The sequence below is a fragment of the Globicephala melas genome, chromosome 6 (genome assembly GCF_963455315.2).
Source record: "Globicephala melas chromosome 6, mGloMel1.2, whole genome shotgun sequence".
Lineage (NCBI taxonomy): Eukaryota > Metazoa > Chordata > Mammalia > Artiodactyla > Delphinidae > Globicephala > Globicephala melas.
The window spans coordinates 2169761-2191624 of NC_083319.1; the positions used below are offsets into that span (position 1 = coordinate 2169761).

The 21864-nt window shown below is 57.6% G+C and overlaps 1 protein-coding gene across 7 annotated transcripts in view; it reads left to right on the forward strand.

The window, feature by feature from the left end:
• The window catches only part of CAMSAP1 (calmodulin regulated spectrin associated protein 1), a 54395-nt gene extending 40241 nt beyond the window's left edge, over positions 1-14154 (forward strand). For 2 of the 7 annotated variants that reach the window (XM_060300167.2, XM_060300171.2), the window contains 10 exons: positions 659-815; positions 1273-1364; positions 1908-1992; positions 2618-4997; positions 5881-6035; positions 6153-6361; positions 6650-6752; positions 8176-8294; positions 8739-8857; positions 12233-14154. In XM_060300167.2, coding sequence (XP_060156150.1) covers positions 659-815; positions 1273-1364; positions 1908-1992; positions 2618-4997; positions 5881-6035; positions 6153-6361; positions 6650-6752; positions 8176-8294; positions 8739-8857; positions 12233-12535 — 3722 coding nt within the window. In that variant the 3' untranslated portion in view covers positions 12536-14154. The remainder of the gene's footprint in view (positions 1-658; positions 816-1272; positions 1365-1907; positions 1993-2617; positions 4998-5880; positions 6036-6152; positions 6362-6649; positions 6753-8175; positions 8295-8738; positions 8858-12232) is intronic. The other 5 variants (XM_060300169.2, XM_060300172.2, XM_060300170.2 and 2 more) reach the window with 3 other exon arrangements.
• Positions 14155-21864: the final 7710 nt, after the last annotated feature.

A 21864-nucleotide genomic window follows, 5' to 3' on the forward strand; every position in this document is an offset into this window, starting at 1 on the left:
AGGGCTCGGGGCAGTGGCCAAGGCGTGCTCCCCTGCCCCTGAGAACCTCGGCGGCTCCCCTCACGTAAGACCCCTGGGCAGTGAGCGGTCTGGCTCTGGAGTCTGGTTCCTGTTGCCGGGACTGTCCCTGGCACTGTCTTGGGCCAGCCTTCTGGGGAGCAGCCTCAGAGACGGGGTCCCTGTTCAGACGGGAGCTTCGGGCCGGACCTGATCTCCTCACCTGACCCCACGGGGGCCTGAGCTGAAGTGACCACTGAGGTGCTCAGTCACAGGCTGGGCTCAGAAGACCAGGTCTTTCTGCAGCTGAGGCAGCTGCCGCCTTGAGGGTTTGGCCGGCAAGGCGTCCTGGTGGCTGCACCCCCGGGGCCCCGGCGACGAGGCCGCTTGTTAGTCGTCCAGACGCAGCCTCCAGTCCCGGTGCTCGCTCTTCTACTCTGTTGGTCTTTTGACCTTAGTACTCATTTTGGTATAATATCTGTCGTATTCATTACAGAATACTTACTTGTTGACCTTGAAACCATTTTAGTTTTTTGGAGAAGTTTTGGTTTCAGGTAAAAAAAAGTTGGGTCTTTGGTGCTTATAAAAACGGATTTATTTTAGAGTCTTCTTGCTAGTGTTGTAAGTGTCAGTAACTATTTCTATAAAATTGTTTCTGCAGCTAAATCAGTATCGCACCCGCGAAGCACTCGGCCTCCTGTTCCCATCTCCAACGCCACCAAGCGCAGCTTCCTGGGCAGCCCCGCGGCGGCGAGCCCAGCCGACCCGCAGCCCCCCACGCAGCTGCACCACCTGCACCTCGAAGAGCCTGAGCTCTTGTAAGTCTGTCTGCTCTCGGGACAGAGCCGCCACCCGGCCTCCCTCTTCCTGCTGGTTTGCAGTTCCCGTGGGGATTACCTTTTCTCAGGGGTGATGGCAGGCCTGTGCGGAGTAGGTAGTGAGAGGGCCTCCTGTGGCCCCTGCTCCCCCGGAGGCGAGCAGGGTAGCCTTAATGCGAACTTGAACTTACTGTGAAAACTTGAAACCTGTTGTATTACAGGCCGTAACCGGAGGTCAGTACGTCCCCTAGCTGCAGTTTGGATGTTTATCCCAAATTTGAAGTTCTTGGCACATTTTTGGTTCATTTTTATAATAATTAATTTTCCCAAGGAATCTGTGAACTTCTTACAGGTTGGTGTGAATTCATGATGGTCTCCATAGCTTCTTACGCCTTTGTTTTTGAACTTGAAGATTGGTGAGGTAGTGATTTTTCTCTCCCATCCTTTCTCTGTTTAGGGGGAAAGGGGCCTCTGCCTTTAGCCCATCGCATCCATTGTTGCCACTGAGACAGAAACAGCAAAAGACAGTGCAGGGGGAGGACCCCGCTGGTAAGGAGCGCCGTCTCCCCTTTGCTGGCTGTTTCCCACCCCTCTCGCTGGAGTTCCTTAATATCATGGCTCTCAAAATAAGTAGACTCACCATGGCGTAGTAACGTTAGTTGAGAAAACTGTGGCAGAGCTTGTTTTGATCTTTATTGACGTACCTTAGAATTCATAGTCGTTACAGTGAAAATGTTACTGAGACATAAGGAATCACACGGAGCACACAGAAAATTACTGTTGTCTTTTGCGGCAAGAGCTTATACGTTGACATCTGCTCATTATCTCAATGGGCGTTGACGTCATTTAATTGATATCGACGTGTAATTAACTCTGATTATTTTCATGACCGTGATCACGGTTGAATTACACACTGCCTGTTATCGAAACTACGAAAAATGTTTGTATTGTGGTTGCTTGCTTTCCTTAGCAGTTTTGGTGTACTGAGTTATGGTGCATTTCCTTGAGAAATGGTTATTATAGTGACAGAATTTCAAGTGATATAAAATCAGTTACTTAATGCTGAACATAAACTGTTTCCTCCAACTGCAGACCAGCGACACCGATCTAATTCCTTAACCCGAGTCGACGGTCAGCCCCGAGGGGCATCAGTAGCGTGGACAGAAAAAAAAAACAGGTGACCCACCCGCGTTTCAAATACCTTTCTACTTGACATGTTCGTTAGTCTGACAGAGCAGTGCCCCAGACGTGGTGCAAGGGCCCCTGGGGCCCACGGAGTCCCTTGGAGGTCAGAATTATATCCGTAACAACGCTGGGATGTCACTACTTTTCCCATTCTCAGGGCCTCGCCAGGTGTGGGACCACAGCAGGTTGAATCAGATCAGACACGAGCATGCAGCCAGATGTCAGATCTGCAGGAATGTGAACGATCCCACTGTTCACACTCCGCACTGGTCTGTTTTAGAAAATATGGCCACTGCTCATGTGATAGATTTCTCACGGGAATTTTTAATCATTTTAAAAGGATCTCAGCTTGAATTTCTGAAGTGACAAATATTGATGAATAAATAAAACCTCTTTGGGGTCCCCAGCATCTTTAAGGGGAGCTGGGCCAGAGTGTCTGAGAGTTGCTGGACTGAAAGGCTCTCTGGTTTTCTTTTGCCCGGGAGAGGGTTTGTTTAAGTCTCCCGTGTGTAAGATTTGGATTCTCTCTTCTTAACTCGCGTTCTCGTCACTCACGAGCTTGCGTAGCCTCTCGTGGGGACGTGGCGTGTGCAATGGCTTCTTTCCCCACGTTGCAGGCCTGCGTCTCAGCCAGCGCCCTTTGCTCTCCATCACGCTGCGAGCTGCGACGTGGACCCAGGCTCTGGCGACAGCGTCAGCCTGGCCCGCTCCATCAGCAAGGACAGCTTGGCATCCAGTGTCATTCATCTGACCCCGCAGAACCAGCCCCAGCCCGCAGCCCTCAGGACCGATGGAAGAAGCCTCCTGAACAATGTCAGTATTGAGGACGAGGGTGAGGAGCTCCTGGCCATCGTTAGGACGGATGCGGCTCACCAGGGTGCCGAGCCCGGCCTGATGGCAGGTGCCAGGTCTCCCCAGAGGCTGGCGGATGCCTTAGAAAGTCAGCCCGACAGTTTCTTCCTGGAGCCGCTGATGCCGGCCGTGCTCAGGCCAGCCAAGGAGAAGCAGGCGGTCACCAAGGAGGATGAGTGCGGAGAGGGGCGGCCGAGGGGCTTCACGTCCAGGAGGTCCGGCGAGGGCCACCAGCCTCCTGGGCGGAAGAAGGCGCCTGGCAGTCACGTCAGTCGAGACTTGAATAGGACTTTCACCCCCATCTCCTGTTCAGAGCTTCCCATGGGCTTCGGCCCCGCGCCCACTGAGGCGGGGCCGCAGGCAGCGGGGGACGCCCGTGGCGGGCCTCCGGCCGGCGGCGTTTCCAGCCTGCCGTCTTGGGGACTGCCAGCCGACGGCTTCTTCCTTCACCTGGGCAGAGCCGACGAGGACGTGGAGGGCAGGCTGTCCGCGAGCTGTGCGCAGAGCCCCTGCGCCCTTGGCCCGGAGGCTTGGGCCATCCTGAGGCAGGACTCCGACTCAGACATCACAGACCTGGAGGGGGCCGAGCAGGCCTTCGCCGGCGAGGACTGCCCCGTGCTGGGGGCCGGGTACGCTGGGGAGGAGGAATCGGCGAAGCTGCAGGAGGACCTGAAAGTGAAGGAGCACGAGGGCAAGGACGACGCCAGCGGCCGCTCCAGCCCGTGTCTGAGCCAGCTCAGCAGCGGCTCCGTGGCCGGCGGGAGCGTGAAGATGACCAGCTTTGCCGAGAAGAAGCTTCACAGGCTCAACAGCTGCGAGACCAAGTCGAGCACGAGCAGCTCCCAGAAGACCACGCCCGACGCCTCGGAGAGCTGCCCGGCCCCGCTGACCACGTGGAAGCAGAGGGGCGAGCAGAGCCCGAGCTGGCAGGGCGGGGACCAGGCCAACCTGCTGGCCTCCGAGCTGGTGCAGCTGCACATGCAGCTGGAGGAGAAGCGCCGGGCCATCGAGGCGCAGAAGAAGAAGGTGGAGGCGCTGTCGGCGCGGCAGCGCCTGAAGCTGGGCAAGGCAGCCTTTCTGCACGTGGTCAGGAGGGGCCGGGCCGACGCCGCCCCTCGGCCACTGAAAGCGGGGGCCTCGGCGGGAGGGCACTCTCAGCACAACGGGGACGACCTCGATGGCGTGTCCCGGGTAGGAGACCTGCTTGGCAAGGAGGAGGGCAGGGGAGACCTCCTGGGGCCCCCCGACCTGGACGGAGAGGACCTGGCTCTGGTCCAGCAGCATCAGCGCAAGGACCCCGCCGCCCTCCCCGAGCTGGAGCGGAGCAAGGCGCTGTCAGCGGTGCTCCTGGAGGCCGTCGAGGGCGTGGACGTGGGCGTGGACCTGGGCGAGTGCGACCTGTCCATTGAGAAGCTGAATGAGACCATCAGCACGCTGCAGCAGGCCATCCTCAGGGTCTCCCAGCAGCAGGAGCAGCTGCTGCTCGCGTCCCCCACGCTGCCCGCGCCGGGCCCCAGGAACAGCTCCCAGGAACCCAAGGTCAAGGGGGCCATACACTTTGGCGAGCCGCTCTCGCCGACGGCACTGGCCGGCCACCGCAAGGCCCCTCGGCTCGGTCCGGGTCGGAATTCCCGTTCGGGAAGACCGGCCGAGCTGAAGGTGCCGAAGGAGCGAGCGCAGGGTTCCTCCCGAAGCAAGGCCCTCACACCTGGTGTCGAGGCCGCCCCTCGCTTACGGTCCTTCTCTCCCCGGACGCCCTCTGACCCGGGCTGGGACGGGGTCGCTGACCCTGGGAGTGACCCCCACGAGGAGTGCTGCTTCGCCGGTTACAGGCTCCACGATGAGAACAACCAGCGGACATTTGTCTCGGCCTCCCCCAGGGATGCCAGCGTCACCTCAGAACAGATGGGCTTCAGGGAGGCTCTGGAAGACGGCGTGAGGGGGGCGGGGCTCGCCGCCCTCAGCGGGCCAGGAAAGGGGGGCGCGGCCCTGGACGGGCCCCCGAGGAGCAAGGCTAGCCTCATCGAGGTGGACCTCTCCGACCTGAAGGCCCCCGACGATGACGGGGGGACGGAAGGCCGCCACAGCTCCGCGGACCTCGCCAGCGAGGGCGACCAGAAGCCGGGGGTCGGCTTCTTCTTCAAGGTAAAGCGCTGGTGGCATCTGTGTCACGTGGCGGGCGGGCGGGCACGTCACCCTGGCCTAGTCGTGAGGGCGTCACAGAGAACCTAACCTCTTCTGTGGAGGCTGAGGAGAGACGCATGCGGCTTCATGGCCGCGTGGGCTCCGCAAGGACCCAACTCGCCCTAAGCCGCTGGGAGCGCCTGCTTGCGGGAGCCTGGCCGTGCGCCAGCAGACCTTGACCTTGGGCCCTGAAATGGGAGTTCTGACTTGTTCTCGTGTGTCACGAAATGTTTTTTTGATGGTTTTCCAACCGTTTAAGAGTGAAAAAGCATTCTTAGTTCGCAGTCTGCAGAACAGGTCATGGGCTGCACTTGGCCTTTGGGCCAAGGTTTGCTTCACCCCGTTAGAGTCCCGGTGGGCGTAGAAACTTTCGGAAACGTTTTTGTTTCTCTCAGTGCCTTTCTTGTAGCGTTTCCTTCAGGAGACAGCAGTGAGTTGTGAGGTCCCCTTCTGTCTTGATAGCGTCTCCTTTTGTCCTGGCGCTTAGGAGGTGGCTGACACACCACGGAGCTGTGAGGGCCGTCTTCTCAGGAGACACGCACGGCCTTTGCCTGACGTTTGTGCTCTTAAATTGGGAACAGACAGATGACCCGTCTGGGTTTTGGCTCCTGTTGTGGAGATACAAGTGCAGTTTTTAAGGCGAACGGAGTTCAGTGCCAGCAGACTAAATGCTTCTCCAAGGGCGCGGTTTGACTCCCGTTTGTATTTTAGCGTGTCTATAGAGAGACGCTCGCTCACCCATCAGTTACGAGGAGTAGGAAGCGTTTCATGTTCCTGGGGTGCGTGGAGGGCCGGGGGCGGCAGTGCTGGGGACCCTCAGGGGTCGTGCCCGGCCCCGCTGTAGGTGGCGTCTGCCCTGCAGGACGAACAGAAGGCGGATGACGAGCTCGCCAGGAAGCGGGCGGCCTTCCTTCTGAAGCAGCAGCGCAAAGCCGAGGAGGCCCGCATGCGGAGGCAGCAGCTGGAGGTGGAGGTCGAGCTCAGGAGAGACGAGGCACGGTAGGTGGCCCGGGTGCCCGGCGGGCGCCGCACGCGGTCGGCGTGGCCGTGTCTGTTGTCCCCTCCCGCGGCGCGGCGCTGGCGTGACCAGGGCGTCCTGGCCGCTCCTTCCCGCAGGCGTAAAGCGGAGGAAGATCGGATCCGCAAGGAGGAGGAGAAGGCGCGGCGGGAGCTCATCAAGCAGGAGTACCTGCGGCGGAAGCAGCAGCAGATTCTGGAGGAGCAGGGCCTGGGGAAACCCAAGTCCAGGCCCAGGAAGCCGCGGCCCAAGTCCGTGCACCGGGAGGAGCCCGGCAGCGATTTGGGACCCAAGAGCACCCCCCCACGTGAGCGCGCGGCGCGGGGCCCTCCCCCTTCGCGGCCCTGAGCCACTGTAGTTCTCCCGAAGCCGCGAGGCTGGGCTGCAGGGGGCTCTCCCGTTTCACAGAAGGGAAGGTTGGGACTGAGCGCTGGGTCCTCAGGTGGTGGGAGCCGTGCGCGCGGGGAGGGTCCCAGCCTGGGGCCCCGCGTCCCGCTGGCATCGGGCCCCCAGCTCTTTCTCCTGCTGCACAGGTCAGTGGCTGGCGGGCCAAACACGCGTGTCATGAAAGCTTGTCTTGTCTTGTCTCTGGCAGCGGATGACCTGAGCCGGGCCCAGTCGGGCTCCAGCCTGTCCTTGGCCTCTGCAGCGACCACAGAGCCCGAGAGCGTGCATTCGGGGGGCACGCCTTCCCAGCGGTAAGGGGCCGGGGGCCGTGCGGCAGGACGCCATGTGGGCAGTGGTTCTGTCGCTGTGATGTTGGTGCAGCTTCAGACGTCCAGAGCCGTGGCAGTAATGTCACAGGACCTAGCTGCCCTTCACCGAGGTTCACCGATTAGCGAAACGTTTCGACGTTTTTGTCCTCTGTCCCCTGGTCCTCCCGGCCCTGCACGCGTTTTCGTTTTTATCGTTTACGAGTAAGTTGGTGGCATCCTCTCTGTCCTTAAACGCTTTGGAGCGCACGTTCTCTGAACAAGGACGTGGGCTTGTGTCACCACAGTCATCAAACCAGCACTACCATTAGGTCCCCAGTCCACGCCCGCCGTGGCCGATTGGCAGAGTGTCCTTGAGAGCCCAGGCCCGTGCGGGACCACGGTCGCCCTGAGTCACTGTGTCCCTTCTGTCCAGAACAGGCCTTCGCCCTCCTTTGTCCTCCCGGGCCTTGACGCTTCTGCTGAGTACGGGCCGGTTATTTTGTTGCCCGTCCCCCAGTGGGTTTCCCAGGATTAGGTCCAGGCTGTGCACGTTTGGCGGGAACACCCCAGAGAGGAGGACGTGTCTTTCTCAGCGCAGCCTGTTGTGTGTGTCACTTTGACTTGGGTTAAGGTGCTGTTTTCCCACGGGTGCTGGAGAATTTCCCTTTGTGATTAAGGAGTAATTTGGGCGGAGGCCTGGGGACCCTGTCGCTGGCACTGAACGTCTGCCCACGGGCCTCAGCGGCCACCTGCACGGGTGGGCTTGGCCTCCTGGTAGGCAGGGTCCCCTCCTGTCCTTCATCCTCTCCGCACGTCTGGTGGCTTCTTGTCGCCGGGGCTTTGTGGAGGACACCTCCCGGGGATTCTGGATTCTGGTTGGAATTCTGTCCAGGCGGTCGGGTACCGGGGTTGGATTCAGACGGCGCCCGCACCTGCCTCTCGTGCATGAGCGTCTATGTCCCGCTCAGCGGAGACGGCCCTGCAGGGACGCGGCTCAGGCCTGCCAGGGATTGGAGAGTCGTTTGAGACCTGCCGGGGTTTTGGACTCGGCCCTCTGCCCGTCCTTCCTTCCCGGGGTCCCGTCCCTTGTCTGGCAGCGGTGCAGATGGCCCAAACCGGGTCCTCTGGTTCCCACGCCAGCAGGGCTGAGCGTGAGGGCGAGCCTTCCCTGATGAGGTCATTCTGGTGCCCGAGGTGGGCGGGGTCTTGGTGTCTTGCCCCGAGTCTGTCATCGTGTTCTCCAGGGAGCGCACCGGCTGCGCTCCCCACTGTTGCCGCCAGCCTCCTGCCGCGGCCGATGGCCCTTCGTGTGCCGATGGTGCAGCCTGGCCCGTTTCGGGGCAGGATCCCTCCAGCCGGTGCCAGTTGCGGGCGAGAGGAGGCGTGCCCGCCGCCCTCCCAGCCCCGCCCCCGTCCTCTTCCCCAGCAGAGTCGAGTCCCTGGAAGCCTTGCCCATCCTGAGCCGCAACCCCAGCCGGAGCACCGACAGAGACTGGGAGACGGCGTCCGCCGCGTCCTCCCTTGCGTCGGTGGCCGAGTACACAGGTGACGGCCTCGCTCTCTGTGGGGCGCGGGCACACGGGCGGGGCCTGGTGGGGGGGCGGGGCCCGGGCGCAGTGGGTGACGCGCCCTTATGTCTGCACAGCCCACGGCTCACTGTGGCGTCCTGGGCACTTTGGAACCATAGGCTTTTAAAAATTACTCTTTCTTGGTTTCTTTTTGTTTTTAATCAAAGAAACCAAAATTGGAAAGGGAGTAAATTATTACTTACTGTAGTCTTTCCCTTAGTTTATTTAAAGTCTGTAACTTAGAATTCTGTCCCAGATTTGCAGTGGCTCTTCCCATTTTCAAAAAATTACGAACATCCCTAATTCAGCCTGCCCGCTGCTTGGTTCTACAGAATTGCCGCCTTTCTTGCGTGTGTGTGTGTGTGTGTGTGTGTGTGTGCTGTGAATATTAAGTTTGCAAATCTTGGCCTGCTTTTCGTAGGTCCCAAGCTGTTTAAGGAGCCTAGCAGCAAATCCAACAAGCCGATTATTCACAACGCCATATCCCATTGCTGTCTGGCCGGAAAGGTGAACGAACCGCACAAGAATTCGATATTAGAGGCAAGTATCGAACTTCACCCCCCGTTTTTTATGTAGGATAAGGGTGTTTATAAATGAGGGCTCTTTCTAGAGGAGAGCATCCCGATTGTTGACACGTGAGGCTGCTGTCCTGCACATGTGTGACTCGTGTGTGAGGACACGCAGGACACTCGTGTCCCAGGCCCTCGCGGTTGGGACGGCCCCGCGGAAGAGCGGGATTCAGACCAGCGAGACGGAGGGGGCTGCACTGGGGTCAGGGCTGGGGGTCCAGGGCAGGCCCTCTGGGGCGGGGCAGTGGCAGTGGGTGAGATTTCTTGAGTTAGTTTGAGGTGTTGAGGGCAGGGTGTCTGCGGGGGGGGGGTCGGAGGTGGTGTCGGGTGGAGACAGGAGGGACCCCAGCTCTGAGCTGGAGAAGTGGGAGTTCGGGGCAAAATGCTGGTCGTTTCTGTCCTGTTGGGTTGACTTGTTTGCTCCCCGGGGGCGGCAGCCCTCGGTCACTAACGGTGAGTGGTGGTGGCCTCAGCAGGTAGAAGATGTGGAAGGAGGATCCAGGTCAGGACTGCGTGCCGTGACCTCACTGACGCCCCGGCTAGGGGCAGCGTGTGGGGCGCGGGGCTCCTCTCCACTCACGTGTCACCGGGCTGCTCCAGCCTCTGGGCTGGTCCAGGAGCAGACAGACGCGAAGGCCTGGCTGTGGAGCTGACGGTCCCAGGCACGAGGCGGCCCCGCGACAGAGCAGTCGCACGAGAAACTCTGGAGGCCGGCGGGTCTGCCCGTCTGTGCTGTCACAGCGTGAGGACAGCCACAGACTGACCAGAGGGCGGCTCGGTCCCCAAAAACCTGTTTACAAAAGTGGGTGGTGCTGATTCTGGCCGCGGTCTGGAAAGAGTGAAAGGGGAGCAGGACGCGGGCCCGAGGGTGGCTGCAGTGGTCAGTAGGCTGGTCGGTCAGTGGGTCTTACTCGAAGGTGTCATTTGAGCAGAGGCCTGGAGCGGGGAGGGTGCCCCGCAGATCTAGGGAGGCGCACGGGCTCCAGGTGGGACTGATCCCCTGGTTGGGGCTGGAGCGGGGAGCTGGGGGTCAGAGGTCACGAGGCAGCTCCAGTCGGGCCTCTGTGGGCCGAAGGGGACCTGGCTTTGCCTTGGGTGAGGGGGTGAATGCAGCTGTGGGCAGAGGACGGCCGTGAGCCACGGCCTCCTGAGCGGCTGCCGGCAGGGACGGGTGCGAGAGGGTGGAGGCGGGGCCGTGGTGAGCCTGCGGAGGGTGGGGCCCAGGGGCCTGGATGTGTCTTTGCGTCTCTAGTTCTGTTCACGTTTGAACGGTTTTTATGTCGTTGAAATCAGTATTATACTTGCAGCTTTAAATTTTGCTTTTTCTTCTTAATTTTATAAATATATTTGTTTATTTTAAAAAACAACAAGCCTGTTAGATTCTGAAAAGAATAGTATCTATTTGTGAAAAATTAGTTTTCTAAAACAAAAACAGTGAGAAGAGTGGCATTGTTTTACATCATGCGAATCTTTTTAGCTCCTGGCTACGTAGAAGACAGCTGGGTGTGACCCGCTTCCGAGTCTATCTGTTACAGACCACGTGTCCCGTGGCCGCTGGACAATGGCATTGTACCCTGAGGGGCGGGTGAAGAGGCAGATAACGTAGTAAGCAGAGACCCGGAGAGGGTGTCAGGAACCCTGGCCCATGCTCAGAGAGCTGCAGGGGTAGAAAACGAAACTAGACATTTTCAAGCACGAGGAGAATCTGTTTAAAATGTTTTTGTGTTAGTGATTTCTTAGAGTTGAGCACACGGTACGGCAGACGCTGTAACGAGCACTGACGGCCGTGCCTGCCTCAGGTTCTTCTGCGGCAGCGTTATCGAGAGGTCGCTCACGCAGCGTGAGGTCCCCCCTTCAGTGCTAGTTCAGGGCTGCTCAGTCTGTCCCCAGGCGGCGGCCGTCACCAGTTAATCCCAGAAGCTGCCCCCCGCAGAAGGGTCCTGTACCGAGGCCGCTCCCCGCGCTCGCCCCCGGCGCCCGGCCCCACAGGTCTGCGGTCCGCTCTGTGTGTTCGCCTCTTCTGGACACGTCCCGTGAAGGGACTCACGCCTGAGGTGGCCTCTCGGGGCGGCTTCTTCCGCTCGGCGCGATATTACCGAGGTTCCTCCGAGTTGTAGCGAGTGTGGTGGCGCTTTGTTCCTTTTTGTGACTGAACAGCTTCCCGTTGTGCGTCTGGACCATTTTGTTTATCCTTTCACCCGCTGATGGACGTTTGGATTGTCTCTACTTTGGGCCGTTACGAGTAACGCGGCTGGGAGCGTTTGTGCGCAGGTTTTACGTGTGTGCGTGTTTCAACTTCTCTCGGGTGTCTAACTGAGAGAAGAGCTGCTGGGTCGCGTGGTAACTCTGTGTGACGTTGTGAACCACTGGCCGACTGACTGGCCGACGCAGAGGCTGTGCCGCCTCCCCTCCACCCGCGGAAAACGAGCGCTTGCTTCTCCGCACCAGCACCTGCGCTGACTCTAGCTTAGTGGGCATGAGGTGCTACCCCCTTGTGGCTTTTTTTTTTTTTAATATTTATGTGTTTAGTTGTGCTGGGTCTTAGTTGCGGCATGTGGACTCTTAGGTGCTGCATGCATGTGGGATCTAGTTCTCTCCCTGACCAGGGATCAAACCCAGGCCCCTTGCATTGGGAGTGCGGAGTCTTAGCCACTGCGCCACCAGGGAAGTACCCCCCATTGTGGTTTGTTTTTTTTTTAAATGGAACTTTGTCTTTTTTTAAAATTTATTTTATTTACTTATTTTTGGCTGCATTGGGTCTTCGTTGCTGCACGCGGGCTTTCTCTAGTTGCGGCGAGCGGGGGCTACTCTGGTTGTGGTGCGCAGGCTTCTCATTGCGGTGCCTTCTCTTTGTTGCGGAGCACGGACTCTAGGCGCGTGGGCTTCAGCAGTTGTGGCTCGCGGGCTCTAGAGCGCAGGCTCAGTAGTTGTGGCGCACGGGCTTGGTCGCTCCAAGGCATGTGGGATCTTCCCGGACCAGGGCTGAAACCCGTGTCCCCTGCATTGGCAGGCGGATTCTTAACCACTGCACCGCCAGGGAAGCCCCCCACTGTGGTTTCGATTGGCATTTCCCTGATGGCTAATGATGTCCAGCGTCTTTTCATGTGATTTTTCACTTAATGTTAAAAGCATTTTTTTCCTTGGATACCTGGACTGAAGTAAAATATCTCAGTGGTAGTTGGTGCTCCACTGAACGGATAGCCCATAGCTTTGTGTCCTAGAAAGCTTGCCCCGGGGTGGGCGGTTAGCTGGCCGCGGGCCTCCTGGTCAGGACGGTGGATGCTGCGGTGTGACTGCGGGAGGGACTCACGTTCCCTGTCTCTTCTCCTTCACTCCCTCCACACAGGAGCTGGAGAAGTGTGACGCGAATCACTACATCATACTGTTTCGTGATGCTGGCTGCCAGTTCAGGGCACTTTATTGCTACTATCCTGACACTGAAGAAATCTACAAACTAACTGGCACGGGGCCAAAGAGCATCACCAAGAAGATGATCGACAAACTGTATAAATACAGCTCAGACCGAAAACAGTTTAACCTGATCCCGGCCAAAACCATGTCCGTCAGCGTGGACGCGCTCACCATTCATAACCACTTGTGGCAGCCCAAGCGGCCCTCGGTGCCAAAGAAGACGCAGACTCGTAAATGACCCTGGTGCGGCAGGAGTCTGAGGACGCGCCGGCCAGGTCGATATTTATTATTTTCATCCTTTTGGGTACGAAGTGTGCAGAATCACAGACCTTTTTCAAAGAGACTTCTAGACAACACGAGAAAACCCTCCCTTAGGTCCCAGCACACAGGACGGCAGGTGGAGCTGGAGTGAGGACTCAGCTCCGTTTCCAGCAGCTCGCGGCTGCTGTGGTCACTGCTACGCGGAGGCTCCCAGACGAGGGGCGCGTGCCCAGGAGCTCCGGGCAGCGGATTCCTTTTACTTGAAGTTCTCCTTCGGTGTAAATTAAAAGTGATTTCCTTTGCTTTCTTGCCTCTCACCTCACCCCCTTTTGCACATGACCTGACAGCCGTCTTGCTGGCCAGCTGTAATCTCGCGAGATGATAGGACTGAGCCTCGATCTTGGGTCAGGGTTTTTGAATGTCTGTAGGGAAGGAGCTCGTGTTGGGGAAGTCGTTTTCATTTGAGAAACTGTATATTTATTGATTGTGTCTACTGCCAACGTTTATATCCAATTCTAAGATTTCTGAAAAAAATTCTTGTTCCTTGCTGCTCAGAAAAAGTTTACTGAAAATACCAGTTCACTAAAAGCACTGAAATCTGCAAAGTCTGTCTTCTGCTAAAATAACGTTTACAAGTACGGAGGGGTTCTCGCCGACACGCGATCACGAGGATGGTGAATGGTACTCTCGCTGGTGCCTGCCTAGTTGAAAATAGGAAAAGCTGAGCCGATTACAGCCCGCGTTCATTACGTTTGGGATGGTGTGCTCCCGATTTGTTCACTTTAATAAAGACAGATTTTGGTAAAGTAGAATCTTTTTCACTCTGAGCATGTTTCTCTTAAAAGGCGATGCACTTACGCGGACGGTTCTTTTAGTGTTTTTATCACGTCGTCACTCACCCGTCCTGATTCTTGCTTCTGGAGGAGCAGGAAGCGTGCGGTTCTCGGGTTAGATAGAGCATCTCGTTGTGTCGCCTGCTTAAAGACAATTAAAGGGGTTATCTGCGGCCGTCTCGGAGCTCCAAGTCAGCGGAATGCTCCGGGTTCTCTCCACGGCGGCCCTGACAGTCACTAGGGCTTCTCCGGACCAGACGTTCCTGCCCGGCCTCCGCACGGCACCGGAAGTCTGCCGACACCTGTGCAACTGACCAGCTGACCCGACTGCCGGAAGATTCTGGAGTCCCATGTTAGTTTTGCACATATTCTCTTGGGAGTGTTACTTGAATCGATCTCAAACTGCAGAAAGAGACTGAAGACCAGTGGAGAGAAACAGTTAAGACAAAGTATACTGGTAATTTTAGACGAAAAGGTGAGCGGACTGTGTCCATGAGGATGGAGGGAACGTGGTGCAGAAGCGGCAGGGCCTTGCCCGCTCCCGGTCGGGTTTGTATATATAGGTAGCCAGCAGCTCTGTCTGTAAATAGGTAACGAAGCTGTGCGGTTTCTCCAGTGCTGAGTATTAAACAGTCCTGAGTGAACTTTCCTGTTACTATGCCGTTCACACGTGTGCTTTATTTCTCACTGTATGTTGTATATTATATTATTATATTTATTTTAAGAAAGCACTAAGATGTAATAAAGTAATTACCTAATTTGCTTTCTATGGTCACGTTTGCGTGAGGTTGTCGTGACTTGTTTCTCGGTCAGTGTCCCCGGCTCCTTGCTGTAGAGAAATTTCCTGTGGTTTCTAGTTGACTAACGTCCCTTTTATTAGAGAATCACATCCTTCTAGAGAAGGGACGCTTTGCAACTTCTTCCTTTATGCGGACAAGACGTGTGACAACTTCTCCGTCATTTTATAACAGTCCTGTTGAAGTCAGCGGAATTTGATGGTTTTCAGTGAAGATGTAGAGGCGCTCCCGGCCCAGTGCTGGAAAGCTCGTTCCTACCAAAGTTCTGGGTGAACTCTGGGTTTTCTGATACAGTCAGTCAACCTGTGGGCGTTGCGAAGGTTGTTTGCATGTGGTGCTCTGTGCCCTTCGTTAAGCCAGTGAGGGGACCAGTGCTCGGGACGTGGGGACGGACGCTCCCCGCGGGCCCCCTGTGCGGCGCAGGAAGTTTCAGACGCAGGATTCCCTTCCGTGGTGGAGAGTTTCAGTCCTCTCTGGCTTTGGTGGTGGTGAAGTCGTTCATTGCCTCGCAGGGCTCCCTGTTGTTCTTACGGTGGAGGGCTGTACGTCTTTCCTTGCTCCTCGGCATTCTGACCAGCCGCCCGTCTACCCATTTAGAATTTAACTTGGTGAAGAAAGTCTTGCGTGCATGGCTGAGCACGTGACGAGGTTCATGTATGAGTCCTTGCTGGTGAGCTGGGATCCCAGGAGCCCAAATAAAACTGCGGTGAGGGAGCCCCATAGTTACAAATCTATGTGCAGATGTATTAACTTATCCCCACACACGTGTGCGTGAGTGTGCGTACGTGGCGGGGGGGGTGTGGACGCTCGCACACGCCAGAGGCGGACGGACCGTCTTTCCCATGTGTCCTCTGACATTGCACGTCACAGCAGGGCAGTGTCTGATCAGGCTGTTTGGACCCAAACTGTGTTCTTCGCTCTGGCAAACTGCAAAATGGAATAATTCCGAAGTTATGTCTCGGTTATACTTCGCGTGTGTGTGTTCTCTCCTTTTGCTTATTATTTATTTTTGGCTGCACTGCACAGCTTGTGGGGTCTTAGTTCCCCGACCAGAGATCGAGCACGCGCCCCCTGCAGTGGAGGCGTGGAATCCTAACCACTGGACCGCCAGGGAAGCCCCTGGGGTATACTTTTATTTTTTTGAAACTGTAGTTCTTACTTGGGGAGGGAAGTCCCTGAAATGAAATTTCCTGTTAAGATGAACTTGGACAGCCTTTCCTGATTGATGCTGACCTACTCTGTAAAACGCGGTTTGGCCTTTGAGAAGCGGGAGCGAGCGGCTTTAGGCAGCCCCCTCCCAGTCTGTGGCCCTCGTTTCTGGTGGGGGCTCTGCGTGCGGGGAGGATGGGCTGCGCTTCTGCGTCAAGGTCACGGCCAAGTCCGCCAGCGTTGGCGGGGAGCAGAACGCGTCCGGGTGGCATCCCGCCTGGCCGTCTCTTGCAGGGGTTGGGGGCGCCTTGCCGCGGTCTGGAGCCTTCTCCGGGCTGTCCCTGACTGCATCTCCATGCGAAGGCCCGAGCTGTGGGGACCGTTCGAGATCTCGGGGGCAGAACTTGCCCTGGGAAGAAGCGGGGCCCCTCTGTCTCCCTACCCTTCCCTGTGCTCATCTAGGAGGGGGTGATCTCCACTCCTTGCGTTGTTCTCTGTTCTTTAGAAAGAGCGAGTTACCGTATCCACGTGATTTCCTAAATAGCAAGGAAAAGCCACTTACAGTGGGAATTAATAATTGAACAAAGAGTAGTAAAAATTATAGCCTGAGCTCCACGTCGTCAAGCCCGGATGTAATCTGTGAAGGATTTGTTTCACGGGAACCCTTTCTTGGCAATGAGAATTTGGGGTCGCCGCCGGTGCAAAGAAATAGCAACAGCATAAAAACCGACTTTCCCATAAAAGTGAAGTCTAGGCGGGTGCTATTACGAAGGTCAGAAGCTAGCAATCTTGGCCTTGGAGTCACGTCTCTGGGCCTGTGTTTCCACTGGGTGACTGATTGTCTGGAACTCCTGAGGTACCATTACTCTGGGCCTCGGCTGCGCACACGCTCCCCGTTTACAGTTTGAGATGCTGTAATGATGGGATGGGTTAAATTGACAAGCCTGCAGCTCCAAGGACCAGGCGTTGAGACGGGGGCTCGGATGGCCTTGGACCACGCGTGCTCTTTGCTCATCCAGGTCAGGATCCTGTGATGGGAGTTTCTGAGCATACAGAAGGCGTCAGCAGCACCGCCAGGCAGAGGCTGAAGCCTCAGGACTTGAATTTAAAGTGTGTGTCTGGTTTTTTTTTTAAAGCAGTTATTTTCAGTTGAACTGATAAACCTCTCTAGTCTCCATTTGTGCAAGAAACAATTTGGTTTTTTGCCCTTTTAATTCTAGGTGGTGAGTTGTTTTCATCACAATACCACCCTTGTTCTTTTTTTTCAATTGAAGTAGAACGTACCTACAGAAAAGCAAACGGATCCCAAGTACAGAGCTTGATAAAATTTGGCAAAGTGTTTATTCTCATTTTTTAAATGAGTGGTTCTCAGTATTTGTCACCAAAGTTCTCCCTAGAGTTTTTTGCTTCTAAAGTATATTTATTAATGGTTACTTTGTGCGGTTTTCGTAGTAGGCACGGAACTGCCAGTAGGAGTCGATCAGCTGCAGAGGCATCGTTGCAAAAGCCGCTGTGTGCGGGGCGGGAAACGCGCTGTTATCTTTGGGGGTGCTTCTTCACGTCAGCCTCCTGTTCAGCTCGCGAGCGCCCTGTGTCCTGTGGGTGCGAAGATTCCTCACCCAGGGACTGCTTGCTGTGCCAGAGGGGCAGCCCTCCCGGGCGGGATCCACGGGGCTCAGGCATCAGGTGTCACCTGCTTAGGACGACGTGGCTGCTTTGGGAGGGTCAGGGGGGAGATGACCGGCCAGGTGAGGGCACGTGGGGCGGGCACGGGGCTTCTTGGGGGCAGCGGGGGCGTCTCCCTTTATTTGTTCTCGGCCCTCGGGCCATGTTGCCAGCACCAGCTGGACATTTGGTGAAAGTTGGTTAAACGTGCTGCCGGGTTGGGGCTGCGGGAAGCCAAGCCCTTGCTCTTGCACCTGGATGTGGAATGATCTTGCGGGACGTTTGCGTCACAAATCCCGGGGACCCATGGGGTGTAGGGTGGGGCCAAGAGCCCAGCGACGCGGGGATGTGGAGGCCACTGCCCGGTCACACGTGGACTGGGGAACGGGGCGGGGCCCATCTCGCCTGGAGCCCTGCTCACCGTCCGGTGCCAGGTGTGGTCCCATGGGAAGGGCAGGAGTGGGCGGCCACCCTGAAGTCGGGCAGGACCATGTTAGAGACAGACCTACGGGTGATCTGGGTGCCGGGACCGGGGCGTCTGGTCTGGCTTTCTGAGCGCCCAGGCCCTCACGTAAACACTGGTGCTGCAGACCTCGTGCTAGAAGCCCCGGGGAGGTGGTACCTCAGCTGCGTAGAACTAGGTACAAGGGGAAGGCCTCGCCCTGGAACTTGGGGCGGGGCAAGGGGGGTTTCACGCCGGGCGGGCAGCCCCCCCCGCCCTGCCGGGCCTCCCGCTGCCCGGAACCCACTCTACCCAGAGGCGCCGCCCTTGAGGAAACACACCGGGCGGTGCTCCTTGGAGGGCTTTCCTTGGGCTAGAAATGGGCCAAATGGACCAGAAGCCCCGCTTTCCGGACAGTTCTGTTTCACGTTACTTTATTTATAAAATAACGTACTCCTTGAAAGCATCAAATGCGGTAAACAGTTGAGAATCACACCAGGGGAAGCTGCAGGCTGCCCACCCCCGGTGCCAGTGCCCAGGGGGTCGCCGCTGTCCACGCTTCCAGACCCTCCCGGGCATCCGCAGACTCGGACGTCACACACACGCGGGGCGGGTGGCGTCAGCAAGCGGCCCCTGGGTGCCCTGTCCTCGTGGAGCCTCTGAGACGGGCGACTGGAAGGACCCGTGTTTGCTGGTCTAAGACGTCCTTACTTTTAAGATGTACCACTATTTTGTACCACCAAGGAGGGGAAGTGCTGCCACGCAGACTGTGCCGCGTCCTTGACCAGGAGACGCCCTCAGAGATGCTCAGGTGTGTCTGGGGGCGGGGCAGAGGGCACGTCTCAGGCGCGAGGAGGCTCAGGTAGGGGTGCTGTGCGCGGACACACAGTAGAGTGACGCATAGGTTTCTCTGCATCAAAGCCTGGCCAGAGACACAGGGACCGGAAATCATGGCCCAGTTCCTGCTGGTGAATATAAAATACTAAGATGAACCCAGACGCAGACATTATGCTCAGCAGTGTTTAAATGGGAATAAAGGTTCCACGTGAGAAAGTGTAATTTACGTTGGGTGTAACAGGGAAACCACACGTAAAAAAAAGTTGATGACGTTCAACATGTATCATTCACGATGAGAAACGTTGCCGTTAGAAGTCTCGTAATTTGATGATACCCGCCAGAGACCTCCAGCGAGCCCCACACTTAACTGGGGACACTTTCAGTGTCTCACTGTTAAGTCAGGGTGGAGGCCAGTTTGCCTGTGGTCACAGTGAGTAGCCAGGGCTTTCCTGGACGTCTGAGCCGTTGTAATAAGACAGGGAAACAGGAGGTTTAAAGGTAGGAAAAGAAAAGCCCAAACCATCTTTATTGGCAGAGATATGAAAGCCCTCCTAGAAAAGCACAGGAACAGGTGGTGAGTGTTAGAAGTGCAGCGACCAGCATGCGAACTGAAGCGTTTCCAGACCCGCTCGTGACCAGCACGTGCATCGAGCAGGGCGGTCACGGGAAGTGAAGCCCACTGCTGACCCCCCGAACAGCCGGTTACGGTCACTTAGGGCGTCCCGGAGGTGTGACTAAGCCCGAGGTTCAAAGTCACCAGGTGCCGACCCCTCGCACCGGGTCTGCAGGTGGGCCGCCACCCCCCACAAAATCCCCAGAGGACTCCATGGGGTGCCGTCTGCTGATTCAGGGTTTGGCTCTGGGGACCCAGGACAAGGAGCCCTGACTCGGGTGCCTGCCGTCTCCCTGTTGTCTGGGCTTGGGAGGGGCTGGGCCCCAGCAGGTGAGCAGGGCCTCGTGCCTCCACGTGGACTGCACCTCCCTCCTCCCACACGGGGTGCAGTCCCACTGGGGGTGGCGTGGCGGGGAGTCCGTCCTGCGGGACTGAGCCCACAAGCCCTGGGATCTCAGAGCAGGTCTGGGGGTGCGGGGGCTCTGCTCGGGCCGGCACGGCGGGTGCACGGAGGGCTCACATGGAATCCCACGGCTGTCCTGCTGGTGTCACTGGGCGCCCCCTGGCGTGAGGGTGAGGCATTTTTTCAGTGTCTACGGAGCAAATTCACGCTTCCCTTTCTGGGAGATTCCTGGTCATTTGCCCACTTTCAATTGGGCCTCTCTAACTGGGTGGTTCTTTTTCTTACGGATTCATAGAAGATTTTTAAATAATCTAGACAGGATTCTTTCATTATGGGAGCAGCATATATGCCAAAGCGTGGCCTTTTTTTTTTTTTTTTTACTGTTGGTGTTTGGAATATAACCCCTTCTCTTAGTGTTATTTATTTATCTATTTATTTTTGGCTGTGTCGTGTCTTCGTTGCTGCACACGGGCTTTCTCTAGTTGCGGCGAGCGGGGGCTACTCTTCGTTGCAGTGCGCGGGGTTCTCGTTGCGGAGCGCCGGCTGTAGGTGCGCGGGCTTCAGTAGTAGCAGTGCGTGGGCTCAGTAGTTGTGGCTCGCGTGTTCCCTGCATTGGCAGGCGGACTCTCAACCACCACGCCACCAGGGAAGCCCCCCTTTTAGTGTTTTTAATTGGCGTTTCCCTGGTTACAGATGAGCAGAGCATATTTCCATCTCTTTGTTGGTCTTTTTGATTTTCTTCGTTTGTGAAATGTCTCTTCAAGTTGTTTGCCTACCTTCCTGCTGGGTCATCTGTCTTTTTCTAAATAACACACAGAAGGTAAGTTTTTAAAACATATTTGTGTTCTCTTCTGTATATTATCTTACCCGTCAGCACTTCTTCACTTTCTTTTCGGTGTGATAAGCGGTATTTCTAAAGGCTTATTTGGTGCCCCGTCCAGCCTCAGTGAGGACCCAGCCTCAGCGCCAGCTCTTGGGGGAGGCCCTGGGGGAGGAGTTCCCCTGGGAAGACCCCCAAACCCCCCTGTGCAGCAGGGCAGCCGGGAACCAGCCACAGGGATTGCCTCAGAGCCAAGGTGGGCACTGAGCTCCCCATGGGCCCCCTCCGTCCGGACTCTTGGAGCTGCTGGCCTGAAGGGCCGGCCCCGAGATGGGCAGGACGACGGGCTGTGGCAGACGCCCAGTGAGTGTGGAGCCCCTGCCGTCCTGGGGGCTGTGGCCCGGGTCCCTGGGACGGTGCAGGGCAGCAGGAAGGCAGCCTGGGTGAGCCGTCCTCCCCAGCATGACCCAGAGGGACCCTGGAGTGTGGTGCTTGGTTTCGAGGACCCCACCTCGGGGCCAGGTTCCCTGAACACCTTCCAGGACCATCCCCCTGACCAGGAGCCGCTCTGAGGTGACAGGGGTCCCCGCCAGAGAAGGGATCTGCAGGGGCCGGGTGGCCTCCCTGCAGGTGACCAGGGCCAGAATGGGGGTCCACCGTGAACCCACGTTGTTAACTTGGGCCTCAGTCACTCGGAACTTGGGGGAGGCTGGTGTGGAATAGTCCTGGGTAGAGGTGCTTTTTCGATCCAAGACTCATCTTGCACCCCTCGCTCCCCCCCACAGTCTCCTAAAGTATGAGACTCAAGCCTGAGGGTCCCCTCCCTGGTGGGAGAGCAGGGCCCACAGCGGGACCGGGTACAGCCTGCAGCCTCAGAGCCCCAGGCCTGCCTGGGGATGGCGGGAAGGCAGGTCTCAGCCCACGGCGTGATGCTGAACCTTCTGCCCAAGTCCTCGTGAGAGGGGACAGGCCCTGGGGTGACAGGGACCCCACAGCCAGACCAGGCAGGGGTCTTAGAGTGCCATGACGAGACCGTCAGGGGTGGACACGGGCTCTGCCCCCCCATTCCACACGCTCACACCGCTTCCCCAGTGCAAACCTCGTGCCCCTGAACCACCTCCTCCTGGCTGCCCGGCCCCCGAGGCTGCCCAGGCGCCCAAGAGGAGGGCGAGGCAGAGTCCTGACCAAGGCCCCTCCCTGAAGGACGGATGGTCTGCTGCTTCTCCATCTTGCAGGCAGCGGCCTGAGTTCAGGACCTGGGAGGGAAGCCGTCTGCCCCTGACAGGCAAGGCCTCGGGCCTGCTGGGAACTCAGCCACAGTCAGGTCCCTGATGGAGGCCGGGCTGCCAGGAGGGGTGTCTTCCTGGAGAGAGGAAGGTGCAGCCACCCTGGACCACACGTCCAGGTCCAGCGGGCCTCGTGGAGCCAGCAGTGACGTGCCAGGCTGGGGGCTGCAGGGGGTGTGGGTCAGTGCTACGTGGCCCCCCCCGGCCCCCCAGGCAGGCCCTTGAGGGTACCTGGAGGGGCCCATGCAGGGTGCCCGGGGCATGGAGGACCTGATGGTCATTCCCAGCCCTGCGCTCTGTGACCGGGGCCATGGAACAGACTGTCTCTGACAGTCCCGCCTGGAGGGCCTGCTCTAGGCATCCGTGAGTTCCCTGAGACCACCGTGCTAGGCCCCCAAGCTCCTGCGGATGTCACTGAGGACAAGGTGGCTCTGGCCATCTGGCCGCCCCTGGGGGCCTGG